Source organism: Stigmatopora argus, chromosome 19 (assembly GCF_051989625.1).
Source record: "Stigmatopora argus isolate UIUO_Sarg chromosome 19, RoL_Sarg_1.0, whole genome shotgun sequence".
Lineage (NCBI taxonomy): Eukaryota > Metazoa > Chordata > Actinopteri > Syngnathiformes > Syngnathidae > Stigmatopora > Stigmatopora argus.
The window spans coordinates 13,409,231-13,432,485 of NC_135405.1; the positions used below are offsets into that span (position 1 = coordinate 13,409,231).

General features: G+C 44.7%; 3 protein-coding genes across 4 annotated transcripts; 2 read left to right on the plus strand and 1 right to left on the minus strand.

The window, feature by feature from the left end:
• Nucleotides 1–539: 539 nt before the first annotated feature.
• On the minus strand, nucleotides 540–23,043 carry fosab (v-fos FBJ murine osteosarcoma viral oncogene homolog Ab). 2 transcript variants are annotated; one of them, XM_077587487.1, is made up of 16 exons: nucleotides 22,953–23,043; nucleotides 22,127–22,244; nucleotides 18,585–18,745; nucleotides 11,824–11,922; nucleotides 11,612–11,692; nucleotides 8,460–9,025; nucleotides 7,381–7,548; nucleotides 7,216–7,285; nucleotides 7,037–7,133; nucleotides 6,610–6,702; nucleotides 4,291–4,415; nucleotides 3,725–3,833; nucleotides 2,806–3,024; nucleotides 2,151–2,381; nucleotides 1,961–2,068; nucleotides 540–1,495 (listed from the first exon to the last, which is right to left on the minus strand). In XM_077587487.1, exons 13-16 carry the CDS (start codon nucleotides 2,950–2,952, stop codon nucleotides 941–943), a joined length of 1,041 nt encoding a protein of 346 aa, XP_077443613.1. In that variant the 5' UTR covers nucleotides 2,953–3,024; nucleotides 3,725–3,833; nucleotides 4,291–4,415; nucleotides 6,610–6,702; nucleotides 7,037–7,133; nucleotides 7,216–7,285; nucleotides 7,381–7,548; nucleotides 8,460–9,025; nucleotides 11,612–11,692; nucleotides 11,824–11,922; nucleotides 18,585–18,745; nucleotides 22,127–22,244; nucleotides 22,953–23,043; the 3' UTR covers nucleotides 540–940. The 2 variants fall into 2 exon arrangements, with proteins under 2 accessions (XP_077443613.1, XP_077443612.1); XM_077587486.1 differs by lacking the exons at nucleotides 4,291–4,415; nucleotides 6,610–6,702; nucleotides 7,037–7,133; ... (6 more) ...; nucleotides 22,127–22,244; nucleotides 22,953–23,043 and having other exon boundaries at nucleotides 3,725–3,856.
• Nucleotides 5,498–9,643, plus strand: LOC144064740 (protein c-Fos). The gene is made up of 4 exons (XM_077587488.1): nucleotides 5,498–7,308; nucleotides 7,409–7,573; nucleotides 8,315–8,422; nucleotides 8,516–9,643. The coding sequence occupies exons 1-4, from the start codon at nucleotides 7,210–7,212 to the stop codon at nucleotides 9,029–9,031; spliced, it is 888 nt and encodes a 295-aa protein (XP_077443614.1). The 5' UTR covers nucleotides 5,498–7,209; the 3' UTR covers nucleotides 9,032–9,643.
• LOC144064741 (jun dimerization protein 2-like) lies at nucleotides 12,826–20,675 on the plus strand. Its single transcript, XM_077587490.1, has 5 exons — nucleotides 12,826–13,018; nucleotides 14,074–14,117; nucleotides 19,262–19,466; nucleotides 19,625–19,729; nucleotides 19,932–20,675. Exons 3-5 carry the CDS (start codon nucleotides 19,290–19,292, stop codon nucleotides 20,121–20,123), a joined length of 474 nt encoding a protein of 157 aa, XP_077443616.1. The 5' UTR covers nucleotides 12,826–13,018; nucleotides 14,074–14,117; nucleotides 19,262–19,289; the 3' UTR covers nucleotides 20,124–20,675.
• Nucleotides 23,044–23,255: the final 212 nt, after the last annotated feature.

A 23,255-nucleotide genomic window follows, 5' to 3' on the forward strand; every position in this document is an offset into this window, starting at 1 on the left:
CCCAGTTGCATAAACAGCCACAAACGAGTCTTCAAAAGACGATTAATTATCACTTTCCCAGTTCCTTTTAGCTTTAATTCAAGTTATAGCTACAAGGGAGCCCCCTAAATTGGAGAAATACACGTGTTTAAGTGTTTTTCGACGGAGCGTGTTCAAGCTAACAGCTACACGCGCCGGTCTGCATTTGGGCACGGAAGTTTGACGTCATCACGCCGCGCGAACTTTGGGGGAGTTAAAAAAAAAAGAACAAGACTGACGTCAGAGGTTTGTGACTTGTGGCTGACTTAACCTTGGCAACAAGAAAAGCGCCTGGAAAATGCCAATTGTGAGTCTTTACATAACTTTTGAACAGAAACTACTTTTAGTCGAGTATTTGTCAAGTATTTATAGACATTTGAACTGTTTATAGTAATTAATTTGCTTTTTTATGATGGCATTTGGCTTTAAATTAGTAAGTTCATCTTATTTTTTTTAAATACATTTAAAATATATTGAAGACGAATATTTGGGAAAAAACAGCATCTCTATGTACAAACACATCAATTGAAATATGGCTAACATTTTATTTCCATCAATGTATAGACCTCACAAACATTCATTCACACGAACTTGCTTTTCTCTGTTGTAAAAAAATAAAGTCAAAATCTTATAAATTAATTGCAAAAGACTCATGTTTTCACAGAAAACTTTCATAGCTGTTACCAAGTGAACTTATCGGCTGCCACTGAAACAAGGGCAGACCCAAGGTCCAAAAGTCCATGTTTTTTTTCACCCGCCCGTCAAACTTTTTCTCCTAAACGTGGAACAGAAACACTAAAGCGATCCGCGGTTGGTGATGTAGCACCATAAATATCATAATGTCAATATTGTAGGTGAATCGATGGTATTAATGGAAACATGCTACAACGTAAGGAAGCGTCCTTCGCCGTCTGGGGGCGTCTTAAAGGGCCAGAAGCGTGGGCGAGTGGAGCGAATCGGACGACTGCTCGTTTCCGCTGCTCCCCCGTCGGTGCGCGGCGGCGCACCCGGGGTAGGCGTCGACTTCGGGGAAGGTGAAGGAGAAGGAGGACGAGAAGGTGGCGGCCGGCGTGCAGGTCACCACCGGCGTGCGCAGGGGCAGCTCAAAGTCGCCGCTGGTCACCGACGGGTGCAACTGCTCCCAGTCCTGGGCGCCGCACAGCGAGGCTGGCAGTTCCGCCTCGGGCACCGAACGCTCCATCTCCGTTTTGGCCAGGAGGTCCAAAGACTCGTCCAGGACCGACGAGTCCAGGTCGCTCAGTTTGACGGACACGGTGGTGGTGGCGGCGGCGGCGGCGCCGGAGAAGAGGGCGGCGGAGCCGGACGACGTCGGCTGGAATTGCACATCCCGCTCGCCGGGAACTTTGCAGGCGGGTCGGTGGGCCAACAAGATGAACTCCAGCCGTTCCTTCTCCTTCAGGAGGTTGGCGATGTCGTTCTGGATTTTGGACTTTTCGTCCTCCAGCTGATCTGTTTCCTGGTCATTGAAGAAGAGAAAGTCAGGGACATTCTTGACAAAAGCAAAGCACCACCTTGACTTGAGAGTTTTTAAGCTCAGAACGCGATTCGCTCGTGTATCAAATGTTTTTTGGTCCAGAAAAGACTCTCTTGGAGAGCGGAATGGCAAAGTTGACGCTCTAACTCGGGTAGATTCAAGTGAAAAGATTCAATTTTGACCGTGAAAAGGCCAGGACGACATCAACAAATACATTGATTTTTGGGGGGGAAAAATTTGCTGGTTCAACTCATGAAAATAAAGTTAAAGACTTGACGTTGACACGATTTGAGTTAACTCATTGGCTGGCCAATCTATTTGCCTGGAAGCTATCAAACCATTTTTATTTTTTAAATTGAGAATGTTGGATTTTTTTTTCTCGTAACTGAAAAAACTCTCAGGTGGAGGTTTGAGTAATAGAGAATAGTATGTGAGATAGATACTTACAGCTTGGAGCGTATCGGTCAGCTCGCGCCGCCTGTTGCGACATTTAGCGGCCGCTTGCTTGTTCCTCTCCCTTCGAATTTTTTTCTTGGCTTCCTCTTCGGGCGAAATCTGCAAATGTAAAAGGATATTTTAATGACCCATGCGGGGAGAAAGCAGGCTTCGACGCGGGCAGAAATTTCGGCAAACTTACGTGTTCGGTCCTGCCTCTCTTGTTGCTGTGCGGGCGAGACGCCGAGAGCTTGGGGCTCATCCCGAGGTACGCCGGGCTGGGTCCGAAGACCATGGCGCCGGCGCCGGCCCGGCGCGAAGGGGCCAGCGAGGAAACGAGCGGTCGGACCATCCACTGCAGGTCGGGGCTGCTGGAGATGGCCGTCACCGTGGGGACGAAAGAGGTGCTCGAAACGCTCAAATCGGTGAAATCCTGCAAGCGGGCAAAAATAATAAATTAAATGTCAGCACATTTCTTGGAATTGACAAAATGTTTGAACATGTAAATATTTAATTTTAATTAAAACAGTAAACCACTTTAACTTAAATAGTTCAAGTTAAAGGAAAAAATATGTACATTTTTAATTTATACAAAATACATTCTTTTTTTTTTGTTGAGGAAAACTTTTATTGAAAACGTCAAAATATCCAAAAACAAATATATGTTGAGTAAACATACTGATTTATAGGATTACTTTTGTAATCATTACATAAAAGATCTGCTTTTGGGTTGTATAATATTTCAAATTCTTTGGCTTCAATACAATGCACATTATCTTTGTTCCCAGAATAATAGAGACGAAAATGATCGTTTGAGCAATTATATCTTAATATAGATTTGCAAAAAAAAACCCTACCTGAGATTGCGGCGAGCCCAGGCTGGAATAAGAGCCGGCTGGGGACGCTTGGTAGTAGCCCAAATTGCTGGAGCTGTCAGCGGCCGGAGACGCTGTGCTACACCGGGAGGAGGAGTCGCAGTCCGGGTTGTACACGTTCAACATCATCGCTCAATCGCACGAGTGTCGAGGGAAGATCCAAAAAGGTCCGATAAAAACTTAGGAGATCCCTCCAACCCTCTGTAAGGGGTTAAAAAAAGAGAAAAATAGACAAATCTGAAGTCCTGCTAGCTAGCTAGCCGTGTTGCTCGGTGAGGTAAGCCGAAGGAAAGTGCCGCCCGAATGCGCTGGCGGCCATTTTATAGGCTGCGACCGGGCTTGCCGATGACGTTGGGTGGGCGGACGAGAGGGGGGTTGACACCGAGGGGGAAAAAGGACAGACCCGGAACAAACAAACACGCTAGAAAGCGGCGAGGTGTAAGGAAACGTTTTAAACATACATAATAGTCGACCTTGAATTGAAATATAAGCGAAAGTCTACCAAAGAAAGCAGCGTTTTAACGCTCCAAGCCCTCCCGCTTTCAAGGAATGGAAGATTCCGCTTCGGGATCCCCAGTACGTCATTTTCCAAATATGGCGCATCCTGTAAAAGGGGCGGCCACTGCTGGTAAATGTGAGAGCCGGGCCGACTTGAAGTTACGTAAAACAACAAACAGTTGGCTTGTTGTGAAAAGTCCTCAACTACCGAAAAGATAACGCTCAGCAAAAAAAGGGAAAGGTACGCACGCAAGCACGGGAGGAACTTTCAAGTTCTTTTGTTGCGTTATAACGTAATGTTCTCGATTTGGGTGTGACCTACTTTTAACAAATGACATTTCAATTCAATCAACACTAAAAAAATGATTTAAAAAAAGCCATACTGACTAAATGAAATGTTTACCTGATAGAATTATATTGTGTCCAACTCCAAGGCTGCCAATGGCAGTAATAGACGTCCAATCATTGGACGTTTATCATCGTTCTTTGTAAACAAGTTGAATGAAAACGACCTGAAAATGGGATTAGAAAATTAATTCATCACAAATCATTAGTCATCCGATTGAAAATGGATCGATATTTTTTTTGATAAATTTGCTGAAAATCAAAGTTATTAGTCTTCCTATGGTATTTCACAAATTAAGATGAAATATATTAATCTATTCAAAATGCGATGAGTGAATCATTTGAAAATCGTCATTTTAGCCTGCTCATGCTTTGGACTAATTATTTTACTTTCAGAACAAATTGACAAAAGACAGGTCAAACTCTAGATTTTTACCAGATTTTTTTTGTTATCAGAAGCAGAACACAGGTATCTGCACGAGTGAAATAGTTTCCAATCTCGTACCTGAGAAAAACGTAACGCAGACATACATGCCCGTCATTGGCCGTCTCGGTGCCGTCAATTGAGGTACTTGCATTCCAAAAGACGCCGCCTGCGAGCGAAGCCCGAGGCGGCGTTCGTACCGTTCACCGAGACGGGCGTGTCTTCTCGCCAAACGAGATGTTTGCGTACGTGGGCGCCGCGTGTGTACTTTTCCACAAAAGGTGTTTCCCGAGGAGGGAGGGAGGGAGGGAGGGAATCCTTCGACCTAGATCGAGAGCACAAAGAAGATTGCGGTTAGATGACCTAGCGCAACAGTGGGTAGGGCCGAGGTCCGGATTTCGATTCCCAGGAACGTCTTGATGGCAGAAGGCGAGGGTGACGCAACCCAAGTGTGAGTGTGGAAGAGACAGTGACTTTTGAGGCACTCGTGATGCAACAGAAGAAAGCCATTGTACCAAGACTGACTCATTTGCAACCACTGATGGCCATCAACGTCCAATTTAAAAGCTTTAAAGGGCATTTGGAGCCAAAAAAAGCATCATATATATCATGTTTATATGTACAAAAAATGATGTAATATTACTAATGTGGTTCATAATACATTCAATTATACTTGAAAGCATTGTTAATGCCTGTTGTTAAAAGAAAAGTATATTGGATTATGTATTTCTGTCATTACTAGTAAAATAGTAAATAATGTATCATGCTCATTTCGTCTATTCATTGGTATTACAAGTAGAATTGGTCAAACTAGACGGGCATTGAAATGTGTATAGTATACTTTAATACTATATACATTTATATACACATATATACATACATATATATATATATATATACATATACATACACACACACATATACATATATACATATATACATATATATATATATATATATATATATATATATATATATATATTCCAAGATGGCAGCGTGAGAGCGACAAAAAGCAACGGTTTCAGTCACTAAAAAAAAATACATGTAAATATTGAAGAAGAAAAAAACATTTTGCAGGCCTCATGAATTATTGAGTCGTTTACGTCAGTTAACATCGCTCGAAGGCTTTTGTGTGTTTTCTTTCCTGCACTGGTTGTTGTTGTTGAACATTCCCGGTAGCCATGACGACACTCCACCCCTTTCGCGTCAGTGACGCGCTGCGTTCACGGGACGACGGAGATTGTTTACGAAGACAAAGAGGTGCCACTTCGCACGCGAGAAAAAAAACAACACTCGTTTCTCACGAGACACGCGACGTGTCGTCAGGGAGAATCTTCCAGAACGCCCACCGAGTGAGACGTCGCGTCATTGCGCGCTCTTTGTTTGCGGAAGGCTGAAACGGGACACCTCGCCAGCGATTAGCGTGTGGCGTCTCGGTCTCGGTCGTCGGTTTGTTTGGGACGCTCGGTTGGCAACATCTTGCGGAATTGGAACACTATTATTACACGTGACGTCGCCTCACTTTTCATGCGTTAGCGTAAATCATTTCGCTTTTGGGGGGATGAAAACAAGCCTTGTCGCTCTCACGCTGCGTTTAGGGGCAACTCGGAATACAGGGTGCCAGGAAATAATGCCCCTTCCTGGCAGAGGGGCATTGGCTGCCGGGAAGCAGATGAGGCCCCCTTTTTATTCTCTTGGACGAGCACAATGTAGCCCCCCACCCCTCCACCCGTCCCGGACCACCACTTGAATGCCTTTGTGATGTCATGGAGCTAAAAATAGCCCGTAGAAATCACATTAGTCAAGTCAGGGGAAGACTTTTGCAGACAGACCAGGACACGAGTGCAGGGGGACACACGAGAAGGTTCGAGAAAGGCTTTTGGAGAAGGGATGGAAGAAAGCGGGACAAGAAAAATATGCGTGGAATGAAGGAAAGAAAAGGAAAGTCAAGAGATAGAAAAACTTGGACAAGGGATTTTTGGGGGGGAAATACACTATATAGGTCATTTGACAGTGGTAGACGTCCAAATAAAGAGTTTAATGCAAATGTCAAAATGAGGTCATGTTTTGAGATTATTAAGTCATTTGAAAGTTATCATTAGCAGTCTTGCTGTTCAAACATAGGGTTGTCATTGATTGTCCTTTAATGAGGTCAATGAAAGTTGCCTCCAATATTAAAAAATGAGAATCGATTAATTCAGTGCAAATGATGGTTAATCTTTTGATTGGATTTCTATTGTTGTCAATGGCATTCAAGGGGGGGAAATTGACGTCAGATTTTTTTTCATTCTATTATGTGAAGCAATGCAGTAAATTATTGGGGTCATTATTATGCTTAGGCACCCCCTCCCCTTCTGTCTTTGTTACGTCTAGACCCTCCCAAGGACCCCCTCCCCTTGTCTAGCTTTGTACACGAGCGCCCCTGTTCCCCGGAAGCACCATATATGGCAGGAAGTGTCCATTTTTCATAGCTGGACTTTTGCATTATTTTACATGGAAAATATAAATTAATTTCATACCTTAATTCAAAGTAAGAGCCGGACTGCATCGGATCACGTGACGTCGCCTTCCGGAATTGCGTAACGCTGCACTGTGAAAATGACGGCTTCCATCTGCAATGCACAAAATGAAGTATTTATCATAAAGAACAGCTCCTAATTTTAATTCCTATTTTGATATGATTGGCAAAACGTCACGAGCACCAATTTGGCGGAAAATGATGGACAAAGTGCATGCATTTGGTGACGTCGTTCATTCATGACGAAAGGGGGCACTCTTTCACGTGCTTGATTGAGGGTGCCGGGGGGCTTAAATTAGCTTCATCTGGTTACATTATTTTTTTCCCATATTTTTTAAACATTTGAATCCGACTCAATGAGATTTTTCTATTTGCTAAACGTTTATACTGAACAATATTTTGTGTGTGTGTGTTAGACCCCCCCTTACCGAATGGTTTGCTCTCCCTTGTTTCATTCATAAAATCCAGCTGACTATAAAAGGGGGGGTCCTCCTCGCCACTCGCCGCACTGAAGCGTTCGCCACGCTGGCAAATGGAAGAAGACGAGTGACGTTTCAATTATTGACGCCAGTGAAATATTGATTCGTAGATATAATAAAGGATGTACCGGGATTATTCCTCGGACTCGTCCGGCTGCAGCACAGCATCGCCTGGTGGGGACAATCGGGACTGTTTGTCTTCGCCGGCGGACCACGATGAGGTACGTAAAAAAAAATGCTTCATTTAATTATATTATCAGTTATAAATTTCACAATATGGGATTTTTCCCCACCTTTCCTTTTTTTAATGGCGGTGAGCAGGACGGCGACAGCGGGGGTGCTTCGGACCACCTTGTCCCCACGTCAGGTGCCTCCTCGCCGGCGTCGAGGAAGCGCCGCGTCCCGCCTCGTGAAGCCAGGGGGAGCCAGACGTCTTCCGGGAAAAAGGCAAAGACGCCCGGCTGCAGGAAAGGCCAGAAAGATAAGGTAGAAAAAGTGAGATAATAACGCACACATTTCATTTCATATTCCAATTTGCGATAAGGGGACGCTTGATTTTTTTTGTTTTGTTTGTCGAAAGGACAACGTGTGCATGTCCGTGCACGTGCTGCAGCACATCCACATCAGCAGTCACGGCATGGACGTCATGTACTAGCTCATCTTTCAGAAATATTCCCCAGTGCATTGACGGCGAGAGACGTCCAATCTATTTTCATTGGCCAAAAGGGATTGGAAGTCTATTGCCTTCAATGAAAATGACATTAAAAGCATTTCCAGGAGAGATTCAAATAAAGATGAAATGCCAAATGTTTATTCCAGATGGAATATCGACACATTACTTTCTGGATGTGGGTGGTCTTTTATTTTGGAGCTGCAAATCTGGATTTGGAACAGATTTACTTGAATCAATTTAATGATGAATGGTGACGGAAGTCCAATCAGTGACTACATTTACACTCAAATAATAGCAGTTCAAATATCAACTGAATTTGATTTTACTTTCTTTTTGTAACTCTGCACTAATGCTTGTAAAAGAATGACTTGACACAAAATGGCGGCAGCAGAATTACGTTAAGGTGATTTGCAAGGATTTTTTTTTTTTTTTTTTTTTTCCAAAATGTAAAAAACTGAGTGTCATTTAAAAAAATACAGTTGAAAAGACTGTAATTTTCCTTTCACCTTCCAGTGACGCTTTTATATGTAAAACCTTTGTTTTCATCTCTCAAGCCTTCCAAAGAAGAAGATGAGAGGCGCAAGATTCGCCGAGAGAGGAACAAAATCGCTGCCGCAAAGTGTCGAAACCGGCGACGGGATCTGATCGACACTCTGCAAGCTGTGAGTGCAGTGGGGAAAAAAAAAAAAAGAATGTTACCTCCCATTGCCAGTGACAGCGATAGACGTCCAATCCGTTGCGTTTCTTTCCCCCAGGAGAGCGACCGGCTCGAAGACGTCAAGTCCGACCTCCAGTCGGAAATCGGCGAGCTCCTCGAGGAGAAGGAGCGGCTGGAGCGTCTCTTGTCCTCCCACGGGCCCTCCTGCCACCTCCGGGCCGACAAGACGGGGGACGAGGACGTGGGCCGGTCCCCCCGAAGCCAGGAGCCCCGCCTCTCGGCCATCTCCGGCGATCGCGACGTCCTGCTGTGCGCCAGCGACGGGACGCCGGACCACCTGGACGACTCGGTCCCCGGCCCGGGGGAGGAGGACGGCCCGTCCCGGGGCCGGGGGACGGGCGGGGTCTCCGTCCCCGACGTGGCCGACCCGAGCGTCTCGCCCGACTGGGAGACCCTGTACAGATCGGTCGCCGACGACCTGGAAGGACTGGGCTCGCCGCTCGCCCAATCTTGCGCCGACGTCTTCTCCTTCGACTTGGACGACATGGACGCTTTGGCGGACGGCGGCGGGTTCGAGGGTTGTCTCAACTCGCCTACGCTTCTGGCACTGTGAATGCAACAAAAAAAATAAGATGGTTATGCAATGATCGTTTTACCCCGACACATTTTCAAATATCAACATATTAAAATGTACTTTTTAAAGTACTTTACGTGAGATATTTACGTCACATGGCGTTGGCTGTCTTTGACGGCGAAAGACGAGAAATAGGAGAAAAACTTACTCTTATGCTGCATGTCCTATACCAGGCTAGAGCGCCACATGGCGTGTTGTGGCCAGACGTGGTACTACACCAAAGTAGCGCAAATCAGGCTTCACATTCTTTGTTTTTCTGTGTTTACTGTTGTTTAGATGTTTACATATTGTAAGGGTGAATTCTTCTATTCTTGTGGTGCAGTTTCAAAAACAAATGCATGAAAATGACTTCTAATAGCCGATTTATCCCTTGTATGTATAATGTGAAGCTGAAGCTCTACAAACTTGTGGCGTAACAAATACAAAAATGTAGCAGGGTTATTATAAAAGTGTTCATGTGTGTATATTTCTGTAATGTCACAATTCCATGTGAATGTCGCGCTCTCCATGTATTTTATGACATAGTATATTTTTTTACGTGTAGGAAATATACCGTGCAAAACAACAAATAAAAACTGTCCTTTGAGTGTTGCTCAGCTGACAATTTTCAGGGTAAATCGTTTGCAAAGTAACGAGTAGATTTCCTTTTTTTTTGGTATGACGCATGTGTACGTAAAATTACGCAAGCATAGTGCATAGAGATATTTATGTATTTTATGGCCTATCTTAGAAGGAAGCTAGTTAAAAGAATAAAACAGGTGATTAAACGTTAAGCTACATGTGTAAAAGTTTATACTAACTAAATATGGATGAGACGTGTTGGATTTGAGGACAAAGAGGCAAACTTGCAGCCCCACCAAAACAAAATACTCTTCATAGCTAAAATTAGAACCAGGATTACATCAAATAAAAAGGAGTGGGAGTCTGATTTAATGACTTATTCATGCTCTTTTTCTGCTCGGCCGCAAAAGCAACAGACGACTCCGCAGCGACGCGACGTGACGTCACGACGCTGCCGGGCTTCTACGTCACTTCCGCTGGCCAAATTTGGCGCGGAGAGGGCAACGGCGGGGCTGTTGTGTTTCTATGGCGACGAGAAAGTCAGATGCACGCACGCGCAAAAGGGGGGGTCGGCTATGCTATGCTACGCTACGACAAACGCGGCAATGACATGATGCTAGCAGCTGGCTAGCTGAAAATGGATCCAAATGCAGAGCAATGTGTCATAACGTAGAAGCTAGCATGCTACGTAAATAGATCGAACACAAAGAAAAAGCACACATACTAAAAAAACAACAACAACAAAAAACATTATCCATGTATAATGTGTTTTTGTTGCCGTTTTATTTTTTTTACTTAAAAAAATAAAACAACAATAAAAAACAATGTGCTTTTTGTTGTTGTTTTATTCTTTTAAGTATATGTGTGCTTTTTCTACATATTTATATTTAAATATAGTATATTGTTGAGCAGAAACTAGGTTTTCAAAGTCCGAACGTCACACGTTGAGGACTCCGCACGTGTCATTTTGTTTTTACAATTGAATAGTAAGTTGGTGCCTGGGCGGCCATTTTAAGAGGGGCAAACATCTGCATTGTTTTGAGGGTTTTGCCCACCAACTTCCTTTTCTGCCCTCCTCTTATGAAATTTATGAAAACATTTTCAAAATGTGCAAAGCGCAAACGTCTGCGCCGGTCGGCCGATAATATCCCAAAAGGAGAAGAAGAAGAAGAAAGGAGGAAGGAACTCGGAGGGACGGCCCGCCTTATTATGTCTACAATGCGGTGAGGAATCGGGGATGAGTCAATAGGCGACGGGACGGGGCAGTTCGGCGTCTGCTGCGCGGGGTATTTCCCCCAGAGGTGATAGTGGGCCTGCATAATAGTGAAAATTGGGAAGTATTATCCTCCGCTTATCCTCACAAGGGTCACTGGGGGTGCTGGAGCCTATCCCAGCTAACTACGGGCACCAGGCGGACCAAGGACAACCAATTCAGACTCTTGAACTAGCTAGCTTAGCATGCATGGTTTTATCGTGTGGGAGGAAACCAGAGTCCCCGAACACAACCCACACAAGAACGGGCAAACTCCCCACAGTGAAAACCCACTTGGGTTCGAGCCCTCGACCCCAAGACTGCAAGACCTGAGTGACGGGCATCGTTCCAATTTTCCAACGCCTCCAAGTGGACACGGCTAGGTCGGAATTAGCCCTGAAAAGTCATACCTGTCCCCGTCCTGCCCTCCCCGACCCACTTGGGGCGGCTTTTACGAGGGCTCCCGCTTTATTAACCCCGCTCGCCACCTCTGAAATGTGTTCCACGTCTATGTTTGGAGCGACTGTGACGCACGCCAGCACCGGCGACCCCCCCCACATGCGACGCATAAATCACAGCAGAACCAAATTAGAAGCTAACAAAAGGGGAACGGAGTGGAGTATTTTTCCTTGGGAGGGGGGCCCGGAATAACCCTGGTGGCGTATTTGAGGTGGAACAATTGAGTAAGCGTGTAGAGAACGATGTTTGGAGTAGATTAACGGAAGAATTGGATGTTTAAACATCACCTGCTCTGGAAGAAGCATCAACTTGTCTTTTTTCTTCTTCTGGGTGATGAATCACAGAGGCGTCGTTTCCGTGCTTCGACGCTAGAGGGAAGCAGAGAGGACACAAAGGGAGATATTCGGTTTTTGGGGTTCCCACAAAACAACAGTAAATTGCGAGTCAAGTGAAAACCACTTAAGGAGCGTTTCAAGACAAATAAAGATGGCGGTTTCACCTCGAGTGCGAGATTTATGGCGCCCGAGTCGGCGAGCCAGCTGCAATAACATCGTTTCCAGCGACGTGTGAGGTCGGCCTCGCCGGTCAATGAAAGGCGCTAAAAAAAAGGGAGCAAATGAAGGTTAAATAAAGGCAATAAAAACAATGAAGGAACTCCTTTAACCTGTCAAATGTGACGTACGTTGACCGTGACAGACGTCCAATTCGATTGGACTCTGAGGCCTGAGAGCATCTATAATCAATCTCATCTACATTTGAAAATAGCTCTCAGGTTAAGATCATTATCATCCAATTTGAGTGCCATTGCCAGGGATAGACGTCCAATAAATTTGGACTGTGAGGCTAGCAGCGAATACAAGTTCTATTAACCTCAAATTCAGAGCAATTTTCTACCACAATTTTTATGTAAAACTAAAAATTAGATTAGATAACATAATCCAATTAATATAATGAATAAAAATACTCAGATTTTTGTGAATTTTCAAGCAAGAGTAAAATCGACTAATCCATTAAAATGATGAGAAATCCCCAATGGAAAAAAAAATCTACTCCCAACATTATAGACAAACTATTCCCAACATAATAGACAAAGTATTCCCAACATTATAGACAAACTATTCCCTAGACAAACTATTCCCAACATTATAGACAAACTATTCCCAACATTATAGACAAACTATTTTATGTCCAAATGAACATAGGTTCAAATGAATTGGACGTCTCTCTCCGTCATTTCGACTTAATAAATAGGTAGTGTTACATGAAATTTCACTTCGTTACAACATGTGCAGCTCAACTATTTGGAATCCCTGTACAACCCGTCGCGGATATGGGCGCATGCGCACTGGCAACAAAATTTTCCGCTGTCGCTTTGTGTATGTTTTGGGTTGCTAGGGGGCGGGAGATGCGTTGCCATCGGCCCCCTCAGCCTAGCCCCGCCCCGCCCCGCCCGTCCAGTTCTCCTGCACGATTTCTTTCTCATGCGCGGCCACTTCCGCATTCCGAAGCGCTCCCATTGCTGGCCCACCGCTACTTAAACGGGCTGATGCAACGACTCGGGCTAGTCCCCGAACCCGTCGCCGAGTGTTTCAAAAACAAACACGATCCCGAGTTTCGCTCGCAGCTTCCGGACTCTTCCTGCCGTTCTTTATTATCATTATTATTATTATTATTTTGTAAAGGGCGCACAACAGGTAAGCGGCGACTTGCCTAGTTTCTTTTCTTTTATTTCTTTTTAATCGCTCTGTCGGGTTGAAGTTTTACACCGCAGGCACCCCCATTTGCATATTTGTCTTTTATTTATTTATTTTGAAAGCGTTTCTTCACTACAATGGCCGCTGCTCGAGCATGCGCTGCCGATTATATCGATACCGCAAATATTTGACGACTTGTAAACTTTCCTTCGCCCCTCGCGTGATAGATGCAACGTACTAACGTCGTTACAGCGCACGCTTGCTTCTTCACCCCCGGTCAAAAGTCATCTATTTCTCACCAGATGCAAATTTGATGTATATTTTTTTTAAATAAATGTAACAAAGGCGACTGTTTGTGTCAATTATCCCGCTCGTGAAACAGTTATGTAACCTCAACACGTCGCAGGATGACGACAAGCGAACTTCCTTCCACGCTAGATGGGACCCTTTTTTTAAAATCATTTCCAATCGATTAAAATAACGAGCATTTAAACAATAGATCACATTTTGGCATGGCGGATATAGGTAAATAAATGTTGACTGTCATTCGACTGCTTTGTTATTCAGTGCGGTTTATGGACGATTTGTATAGATTTTTTATTGCATTGATGCAGCTAAACTATGTTTACCAACGTTTATGTTTATAAAGTTGTACCTACAAGTTTAAATGGCCTGGGGGAAAGTGCGAGTAATTAAAGAACAAGTAAAATGAGTATTGTAAAAGACTTGCCTAGCATAATTGAACTAACCTGAATTCAAAGTACTTTTCAGACAATTGACATCATTAAAAGTCACATGAAATCCAGAACACAGAAAGACAATCAAAACAAAGACAGTTGCAACTAAAACATGAATGTAAAAGTCAAACCATTCATAATTTGAACAATAGGGGCAGTTCTGAATACACTGTAGTAAACAATAGCGGGATTTAAACGCGCTTCTCCATTGAAATGGAATTTTAACAGACAAAAATGATCCGATTGCCCTCGCGTTTGACCTTTTTCTGACATCTACCTTCAACTTGAACGGTCATTAATCACCCTATTTCTTCACAGTGTGCGGACACGCTTGCACCATTGACAGGAGACGTTCTCTCTGAGTAAGTATCGACGTTGACCAAACTTTTACTTTGAAGCAATCCGCCGTGACGTGACGCGTATGACTATAGTTTAGCCTATTGGGGGAAAAAAATGCTAACGCCGGTCTTTAGGTTACCTCCCGTCTGTGTGCGAAAAAGAAAGGAAGTAAGAATGTTGTTTTTGGAAGGGTTAGGGCGAGGCGAGCGTCGGTTTAGCCGCCGCGCGACTCTCTCGTTCGGAGAACGCGTCGGCGAACGACTGGGCCGAAGGTGGCGAGGGGCCGGACGTGGGCGCGCGTGGTTTATTTTGAGTCCAAATGCCTTCCAGCGGGTCTGCGGGGAGCCCAGACCAGCCGCGCCGCAGTGAACAGACTGCAGACGCATTGCGGGCCAGGCGACGGCGAGCGCGCCGATGCTAACGGGGTTGTTGAAAGGACGGGAGGGGGCGAAGAGGGGGGTGGGGGGGGGGCAAGTTATCGCATGCTGACGGTGTCGGATTGTCGCCCCGGGAACCTTTTTGCGTGCCGCGATTAATCGGCAACTGAAACAGCTGTCGCCACGGCGGATGTCTGTGTTGTGGCGAGAGGGGGGGGTTGAAAACGGTTAGCGACGGCAATAGACGTCCAATCCATTTCAACTGGGAGATTAATTATTACATAATCGTCAAAACATGTTTTCTGGCCGATAAAGGTCAAAGGTGAACCGCCCTTCGTTTGAAAATGGCTTTTTGTTCGCTGGTTTTTAATCCAAGTCTGATCCGGGAAATAATTCAAAATTGCGGCGTTTGGGATTGGGGGAGGGGCTTGCAAGACCACCCAAGATAAAGAGAAATGATTTTTTTTAAAAAAAGTTTGTCAAGATAACAAGGAAGCATCTCTAAGTTAGTTAACAAAATGTCACAAATTTCAACTCTTTCACCGCTGCCATTGACGGCGATAGATGTCCAAGTGCATTTGGACTGGGAGGGCTGTCAGTGATGAGTTAAAAGTCAGATGAATTCCTTTAACGCATGACAGAATTAGACAATTGGATCTCTATTTGTGTTTTGGATTTTGTCAAACGTAATTAAAAATGAAATATTAACCCGACCAGTCAAAATGGATTGGACATCAATTTCCATCAATAGCAGACAAGTGAAGGCGAAGGACACTTAAAGAAACAGTATATCATTTTTTACCTCTAATATTAATTGCTAGCCTTTACAGTCAAAAAGAATTGGACGTCCATGACCGTCATTGGCGGCTACGGAGTAAAATGACTTCAATTTAAAGGGGCTTTTGGGGCAAAATAGAAAATGAGACCAAGCAACTGAGCCAAAATGGCCGCCGAGGTAATGGCAAACTAGCCAAAATAGCACGAGGGCTCTGAGGAATGCACTTCTTGTATATTTGGACTCTTCCTGTCCCGCAAGCGCAGTTTCCCCGCTTTCCTCGGAGGATTGCGAAAGATCGCGAGTGGACGCGCGGGCCCGTTTAGCTAGCGCACATGGTAATGATGATGGCTGAGACCTTGGCCGGAGATTGCGAGGGAGGGGAACCGACGTGCCTTGGCCCCCGGCCCACTCTTACCGATCGCCCCTTTAGCGGAACATTTCAACTACGTTGGTGTGTGGCCTTCGCTACTTTACCTCAACTAAATTATTCTTTTTTTTTTTTTGGCTGTTGCGTCTTGGAAAGGCTCAACGGCGTTCCCGTAAATCGGATGCTTTTACAACGGGATGTCGGAGTGCCATTAACGGTATTTGAACGCTTTGCTGGCTAACGTGGCAACATAAAATACATTTTTTTGAATCAGTGGCTGCCATTGATGGATTTATTTTCGAAAAGTAATGAGCAAGCGGCTCTTTTTCAGGGGGATGCGGATAATAGGTGCCGCGGCGAGCTGGAATTCCACAGCGCCGCTAATTGTTCTCGTGGAAAGGGAGCTAGCTAGAGACAGAGGACGCGCTGTCACCAGCGCGGCTAGCTAGCGCCCGGCCAGATTGCTTTTTGGGGGCTAGCCAGCAAGGACGTGCATTTCGCGCCCCAGGTTGTGTGGGCGTCTTTGTCGGAGCGCTAGCGTGCGCCCCAAAGGAAGGGCGCTGGCGGGCGGAATGCCTTTTTTTTTTTCTGTTCGGCCGCCAAAGCACAGTCACGCCGTTGCGTCATCAAACGCCGAGCGCTAATCCCCGCTCGCCGGGAGAGTAAAATACCCCATCTTTCAGGTTGTCCCCTGTAACGAGCGTTTCGGGGAGAAGGGGCGCTTGTCCGGCGACGACGACGGCGGCGGCTTGAAAGCGGGACGGATGAAACGCGGGACTGTTGCGTTCCCACTTTTAGGACGCCGGCGGAATGTCGTTTGGGAGAGTTGGCCACGCCGCGTTTGTAAACAAAGCGGATTTCTGTACCGAGCGCTAGCTAATCGCAAAGGATGGAAAACCGTTGGGTTTTCCCACAAGACAATAGTCCCGTGAACGTATGTTATTTCCGTCAGAGCACCGAAATAAAACGTCAATTACGTCACGCTGTGAGCGAGTAATATTTTCCTAAGGACGGTGGAACTTTGACGTCATATTTTGTGGTACGCTGGAAGCGAGCGGTTGTCCGTTTTCGTTCAGAAGCTAACTTTTGACAAATGGCTGTCATTGGGGGAAATTGGACATGGTGTCTATTTTGATAGGGGGAGGCTAGTGTTGAATTATTGCTGAAAATAGAGCCTGGCATTTATTAAAGGGTTAATATTGCTCATTCATATTGGCTAACTAGTTGCTAAAATCACCACCCAATTTTATCTATACGATCAGCTTTGTTAAAAAAAACCTGGGCCGTACTTTTTTTCATATAAATATACATGTCATTTATCTATTTATTAAGAATTTATACGACAATATAAAAGAATCATCTTTATTATATTATTCAGAATTACAACGGTAGTTTATGACGAATGTGATTCCGAAAGGAAAAATAAACATGGGCCATGCGTTTATTCTCATAAATATGTAATTTATCTTTTTTTTAATTTGACAATTTTAAAATTATTTGTAATCTTAATTGTATTATTCAAACGACCCTAGTGTTTGTTTATGATGAATTTGTAAAACGCAAGTGATTCCAAAAAGAAAAATAAACCTGGGCCATGCTTTTTTTTTTCATTTAAATATACATATAATTTATGATTAATTTATTTGACAATTTTAAAAGATCTTAATATTAATTGGAATTACGACGGTAGTGTATGACAAATTTGTAATGGCTAATATTTAGAAAGTGATTTTATTTCTATATAAGCCTCACTTAAACTACAATTTAATATTGCTGTGCGTTTTGCTTTAGAGTGCCTTGTTGTTGCTAAGAAGACAAAAAAAAGGGCAAAATATTTCTCCTAAAGTCCCAGCGAGTGCGTAGGTAAGGGTTTCTCGCAGGCACGTTGCTATAGAGCGCCTCATTGTTGGCCCCGAGTGCACGCTCATGGTGCAGCCAATGACTGAATCACGGGAAATGAGGGGGGCAGACGGGGGTATTCGTTCTCACGTGACGGCTAAAGTGGAAATAGGGTTAGTTTAGAGCGCCTCGTCGTCAGCCACGAGTGCCTGCTGGACGGAAAGGGGATTCGTTTGTTTGTCGCAAAGATTAACATTGTGTCTTGTCATGGCTCATGCCAAGTTGTAACGAACGTGACAGTCGGCGGATTCATTCATGGTGGCGAGCGATATGGCTCCGCCTACCCGAGCGCAAAAGGAAAAGTCCTTGGCGCCCGCCGTGCCTCTCGACAGAGAGGCAATTTTGTGGAAGAAAGATCTTGACCAGAGCTGTCTTGTTCTTTTCCTTTCCAGCAAAAACAACAGACGGCTGCCAAGTGCCATGTAAATAGGAGTTATACATCAAGTGGGCGAGAGAGAGAGAGAGAGAAGGGGGAGAGAGAGAACGGGGGAGGCTGGGAGGGAGGGACAAAGTTCCCCCCAAAAAAGGGAGGGAGGAACCAAAGAATGAAATGCCTCATTTGACTTTGGCTCTCCACTCCGACTTGTCCTTGGAGCCAATAAATCACGCGGCGCTAAAAGAAGAGGTCGACCAAAACGAGTGGCCCGTTAAGTGTTCCCGTCCTCGTAACGCAGGAAGTTCAAGTTGGAGGGAAAAAAAAAATCTGTTTCAATGGCAGCCACTGACAATCAATAACATCCAATCGCATCTGTCGTTTTTATTGTTGCTTGATTTCATTTAATCCCTCATTATAATGTGCGTATTAGTCCTATTTTATGGTTTGGTTATTGTACATTTTTATCGATGTTTATGGACCTGATAAAGACGATCCTGACGTTTTGCCGATAACGAGCCGAGCGCTAGAAATAATGCTATTACTTTTCTTGCCCAACTGTAAAAACACTTTTAAGCGGTACTTTACATGACGCAGGGGTGGGGTACATTTGAATTAAGTTACATAACCTTCTTCAACGGATCGAGACGTAAAGTGCAGCAGGGAAAGTTTAAAAAAAAAGGGGGTATAACTTACCATCCATCCTCGCCCGGCGGCTCGTCGGCTTGCGGCACAGTCAGCTGTTTGAGGGCCTCGCACAATAGCGCTCTTTGTTTCCTTGCGTCTGAGAGGGGCTTTGTCGGGCCGCCGTCCAACCTGTCCGGACCGGGTAGCCCACCCCCTGCCTGCCAAAATACCTAAGAGCGGGACGATCGGGAATATCGTTAGCAAATGTCGGAAAATAGTGGAAATGTTCCTGAATGATGCCGTTTGTTGAGCTTGACTTTTTTTTTTTCAAGCGCTTAGCCTCACGAGGGTCGCCGGGGGGTGCTGGAGCCTATCCCAGCTTAGGCCTGAATCGGTGGCCAGTCTATTGCAGGGCACGAGGAGATAAAAGGAGAATCAATCATAGCTTAAGGCAAGTTAGCAAGCATATTAGCCTAGCATGCATGTTTTGGGGATGGGGGGCAGGAGTACCCAGATAAAAGCCACGTGATCCTGGGGAAAAACATGCAAACTCCACACAGTGAGGCCCTGACTTGGGATCGAACTCTCGGTCTCAGAACTGTGAGGCTGACGGGCTAACCACTATTCCACCGTGTCGCCTAAAAAACATTTTTTTTAAAAATGTGAATAAAGGGGAAAATTTGTGGGATTCTGAGGTGGCTTTATACAATTAAAAACTAAAATCTCTTGCTCTGTTTTTCCAACAGCGGCGGCGGAGGCCGGGTCGGGTCGGGTATGATGCCGGGACAGATACCGGAGCCCTCGCTGGCGCCGGGCTCCCTGCCCTGCTTGGGCCCGCTGGCGGGCATCTCGGCCACCACGCTGACCGACCAGCTCAAACTGGCCGCCATGTTCTCGCCGCTGCATTTCCTGGGGCGGCTGGGAAAGAGGCCGCTCGCCATCAAGACGGAGGTGAGCGGAAAAAAAGGGGAAGCGAACGCTCGCCCGTAAGCAGAAAAAGCGGCTGGCGCTAGCAAAAGCTACGAGCCCTCGCCCTAACTAAAAAAAAAAAAGTTAAAAGTGAAAATGAAGACGAAAAACGTGCTCATGTGAAACTCCTGCGTTGGCAGATGGACGAGGACGAAGAAAGGCGAAAACGACGGCGGGAGAAAAACAAAGTGGCGGCGGCGCGATGCCGAAACAAGAAGAAGGAACGAACCGACTTCCTCCAGAGAGTGAGTTGATGACGCCCATGAGAAAGTCCGCAAACTCACGCGACTGACCTTCAGAGGGCACTCGTTGAACACATGGGGTGACGAGGGGGTGCTGGAGCCTTTCCCGGCCAACTGCGGGCTCAATGAGACAAACAACCAATCACACTGACAGCTAGGGACAATTTAGCATCCTATTAGCCTAACACGCGTGTCCCGTTTTCAGGAATCGGAGCGTCTGGAGATGGTCAACTCGGACCTGAAGGCTCAAATCGAGGAGCTCCGCTTGGAAAGGCAGCAGTTAATGGTCATGCTCAACCTACACCGGCCCACCTGCATCGTGAGGACGGACAGCGTGAAAACCCCCGAAAGCGAAGCCAACCCCCTTTTGGAGCAGCTCTCCCAAGAGTCCAAGTAAAAAGGCGGCTTGGGTCAACTTCAGTCACGAGAACAGCGTCTTCCGGCTCGGCCCAGCCACTTTCGCATTTCTACGCGAGCTACGAGGTGGACGCTTTTAGAGCCGAGGCCGGAAACGCCCACTTTCGGGAAAAGGGACCAACCAGAGGAAAAAAAAAAAAGACTGCGAATGACGTGGAGGAATCTCAGCGGCGGACACTACGCCATTTTTTTATGTATACCGGTTGATCCGAATGGTGGTGACGCTGGCGTCATGAAAATAGCACATAACGCAAAGAAAAAAAACTGTTTACACCCACGTTTGTCCATTTCTTGTACTTGTTTTATATCGCTTTGTAACGCGTTTGAAATGCCCATCAATCACTTGACGTGATGATTCAAAAAAAAAAGAAGTAGAGTTTGTCTGCTATCATATTGCGCTGTCAAACAGCTGTGAAAACAGGCTCTTTTTTTCCCCTTTTTTCAGCTGAGCAGTATTTCAATGTCTGGACATGTATCTGCCAATTATGACTCTGTTACCCCCGAGTAGATTAAAATCTATTTTCTAACGATACGAGCCCGTGTTTAAAGTCCTTGAAAATTCGAATTTTATCAAATGAATTAACGATATGCTTTTATGAAGGTTGAGTGGCATTATTTTCCAAGAGTGGCCATTTGCGCCCTCCGGTGGACACTTTGGGAAACACAGTTTAGTCTGAAAAGCTAGAGGGCGCAAACTTTTGACTTTAAATTTCCTCCTAAAATTACGAGTTTAAGACTGGATTGCAAAGAAGAAAAATAAATTAATCACGGTTAAATGTAAGTGTCAACAGTGACGTGATTAATCAACTAATCAATTTTACAATGAATTGACTATATTAATAGTTTTCATACTTTTGCTTAAAATTAAACAAATCTACACATTTAAATATAGACCCAAAAAAACAAGACATTCCTAGATAGGATATTGGATAGCAAAATTTGTCTGATTGCTATAAAGTTATTTGGATTTTGCAAAACTAGTGACATCTTTTCAGTACTAAGGTGCTTTTCGACTGCTGTCAATCAAACTAGGCTGACATGTCCGCTGAGTAGACTCAATTATTTTTGACAGTAACGGAAGGATTCTGCAATATTTGCAAAAAGAGCATTTGTGGAGGCTTGGCAGCAAATGAACTTTGGTTCTTTGGCCGCCACCCTCCCGCTTTAAACGGATTAGACGGCGACTCGCCATAAACTCAATTACTAATCAGTCCTTGCTTAGACTAACATTGACATAATTGGCTTATTTAAACCAACTCAATTAGCCGGGTTGCATAATTTAGGGAAATGATGCCTCTGATGTGGATTAATCAAAACAAACAAGTTTATAAAAGGCCTGCCTTTTCATGTCAGCGAGCACAAAGACAATTTATTGGAAATTCACAGATTTGGCCACATTTTAAAGACGGCCGAGAACCCTTCAGATTTCGACGCTCCCGCCGCGCCGCCAATTAGCGTCGTCGGTCTCCGCCGCGCTAATGGAATCTTTAGCCGGACTCAAAGTAAAGCATTGAAATAAAAGCGGGCTGGCGGCCATTGTTGACGACTTGGGGCCGCCATATTCTCATGCTAATCTAATATTCCGCCTTTTTTTGTGCGGCGTCTCTAATGAATTCTGGGTTTTTTTGCTTCCTCAGACATTTGTGGAGGTCCTGGCACGGAAACAAAGACTTATATTGCCCCCCCCCCCCTATCGCATCTCTGTGATTATTAAAGTAAACACAAACAGCGGAGAGCGTTCATGCGCAGCTGCATGCACTCGAAGCCGGTGTTTGGACGGCGGCAGAAAGGACCAAGCAACCCTCAAGACTTTGTCGGGGGGTGAAAAAAATACAAAAACAAAAAACAAAATAATTATTTAGGGATTCTCAAGAGCGACGACGCTAATATTCGCTTTGAAGACTCCGGATGCATTTGCTCAGGGGAGAATTTGGCAGGAGATAAAATGGTGTTGTGTTGTGTGGAAAAGGGTGGGGGACGTACCTCTTTGGATGCCATTGATGGAGATGGACGTCCAATCCATTTGGGAGGGGAGGCAGATTTTATAGCCTGAAAATCTGGGCTGGGAGTTGGACAAAAAGGTCCGTGGTGGGTCAGTGACCTGCAAAAGATGTTTTGGAAAGAGTGAGGTTTTGACATGTATTGCTGTAAATAAAGTTTTTTTTTGTATCTCCATAGCTACCATTGACAGTGCTAGAGCTTTAGTTAAAATGGATTGGACTGCGCTACACTGAGGCTACACATGATATATACATATACACACATACAACTGCATAGATATGTATTACACAATAATATTTGTAACACATTTTTATCTTGTCTGGTCTTTCAGAATTTTTTCCCCCACAAAATACATTCACAAATGTAAAAATATAGTATGTTCTCATTGTTTTGCTTACCAGAAGTGTTTTTGAAAAGTGTTTCAAGTCAAAAGAATCACAAAAGATTCGTCAAATCAATCGCAGCTTTGAACCCACTTTCGACATTTGCTCATTCCAACTGCCCTCTAAACTAAATTTACTCGGATTATTTAGCGAAAATGTCCCTAAATATGATTCCAATACATTTCTCTACTTCCCGAGGACCAAACTATTGTCTCCTTACCTTGAAATTGTTAAACTAAAAGCATCCACGTTTACATGTGCCCAATCTTTGCTAGCTGATACCACAGCCACTGATTACGTGCTAGCATCAGGTGCAACACCAGGCTGCCGACAACTTTAGCGAACTGGTTTATAAAATAAATTCTCAAATAATACAATGACAAGTCTGCGTTATTTATATATAAAACATAATAAAATATACTTACTTGTTTAAAACATTGTAGTTTTCGCGCTAAATCATCATTTGCCGTCAGTAGGGGAGTGGAATGAACCACTGTCGGTGGAAAAGGAGGGGTGTTTCAACTTTTTCCTGGTAAACTCGTTAACAAAAAGTGGGGAGAGGAAAACATGACACCCCCCGACAATAAATTAATTAGAAAAATAAAGACAACCTTTTACTGCCTGTTGATTGGTTGGGAGTTTAAAAAGCGGGTGGGCTTTACTAGTTGGCCCAACCCCGTCACATTTTAAAAGAGCCGCTCTGCTTCTGTTCTCCATCCTTCTAAATA

Excerpts from the sequence above, each read along its gene's own strand:
- fosab (XM_077587487.1), bottom strand. The coding sequence starts at position 2,952 with ATGATGTTGAACGTGTACAACCCGGACTGCGACTCCTCCTCCCGGTGT. Across the intron at positions 2,382-2,805 it reads TGGGCTCGCCGCAATCTCAG|GATTTCACCGATTTGAGCGT; the intron begins GTAGGGTTTTTT and ends GCCCGCTTGCAG. Across the intron at positions 1,496-1,960 it reads TGACCGATACGCTCCAAGCT|GAAACAGATCAGCTGGAGGA; the intron begins GTAAGTATCTAT and ends TTCAATGACCAG.
- LOC144064740 (XM_077587488.1), top strand. The coding sequence starts at position 7,210 with ATGTACCGGGATTATTCCTCGGACTCGTCCGGCTGCAGCACAGCATCG. Across the intron at positions 7,574-8,314 it reads GGAAAGGCCAGAAAGATAAG|CCTTCCAAAGAAGAAGATGA; the intron begins GTAGAAAAAGTG and ends TCATCTCTCAAG. Across the intron at positions 8,423-8,515 it reads TGATCGACACTCTGCAAGCT|GAGAGCGACCGGCTCGAAGA; the intron begins GTGAGTGCAGTG and ends TCTTTCCCCCAG.
- LOC144064741 (XM_077587490.1), top strand. The coding sequence starts at position 19,290 with ATGATGCCGGGACAGATACCGGAGCCCTCGCTGGCGCCGGGCTCCCTG. Across the intron at positions 19,467-19,624 it reads CGCTCGCCATCAAGACGGAG|ATGGACGAGGACGAAGAAAG; the intron begins GTGAGCGGAAAA and ends CTGCGTTGGCAG. Across the intron at positions 19,730-19,931 it reads GAACCGACTTCCTCCAGAGA|GAATCGGAGCGTCTGGAGAT; the intron begins GTGAGTTGATGA and ends TCCCGTTTTCAG.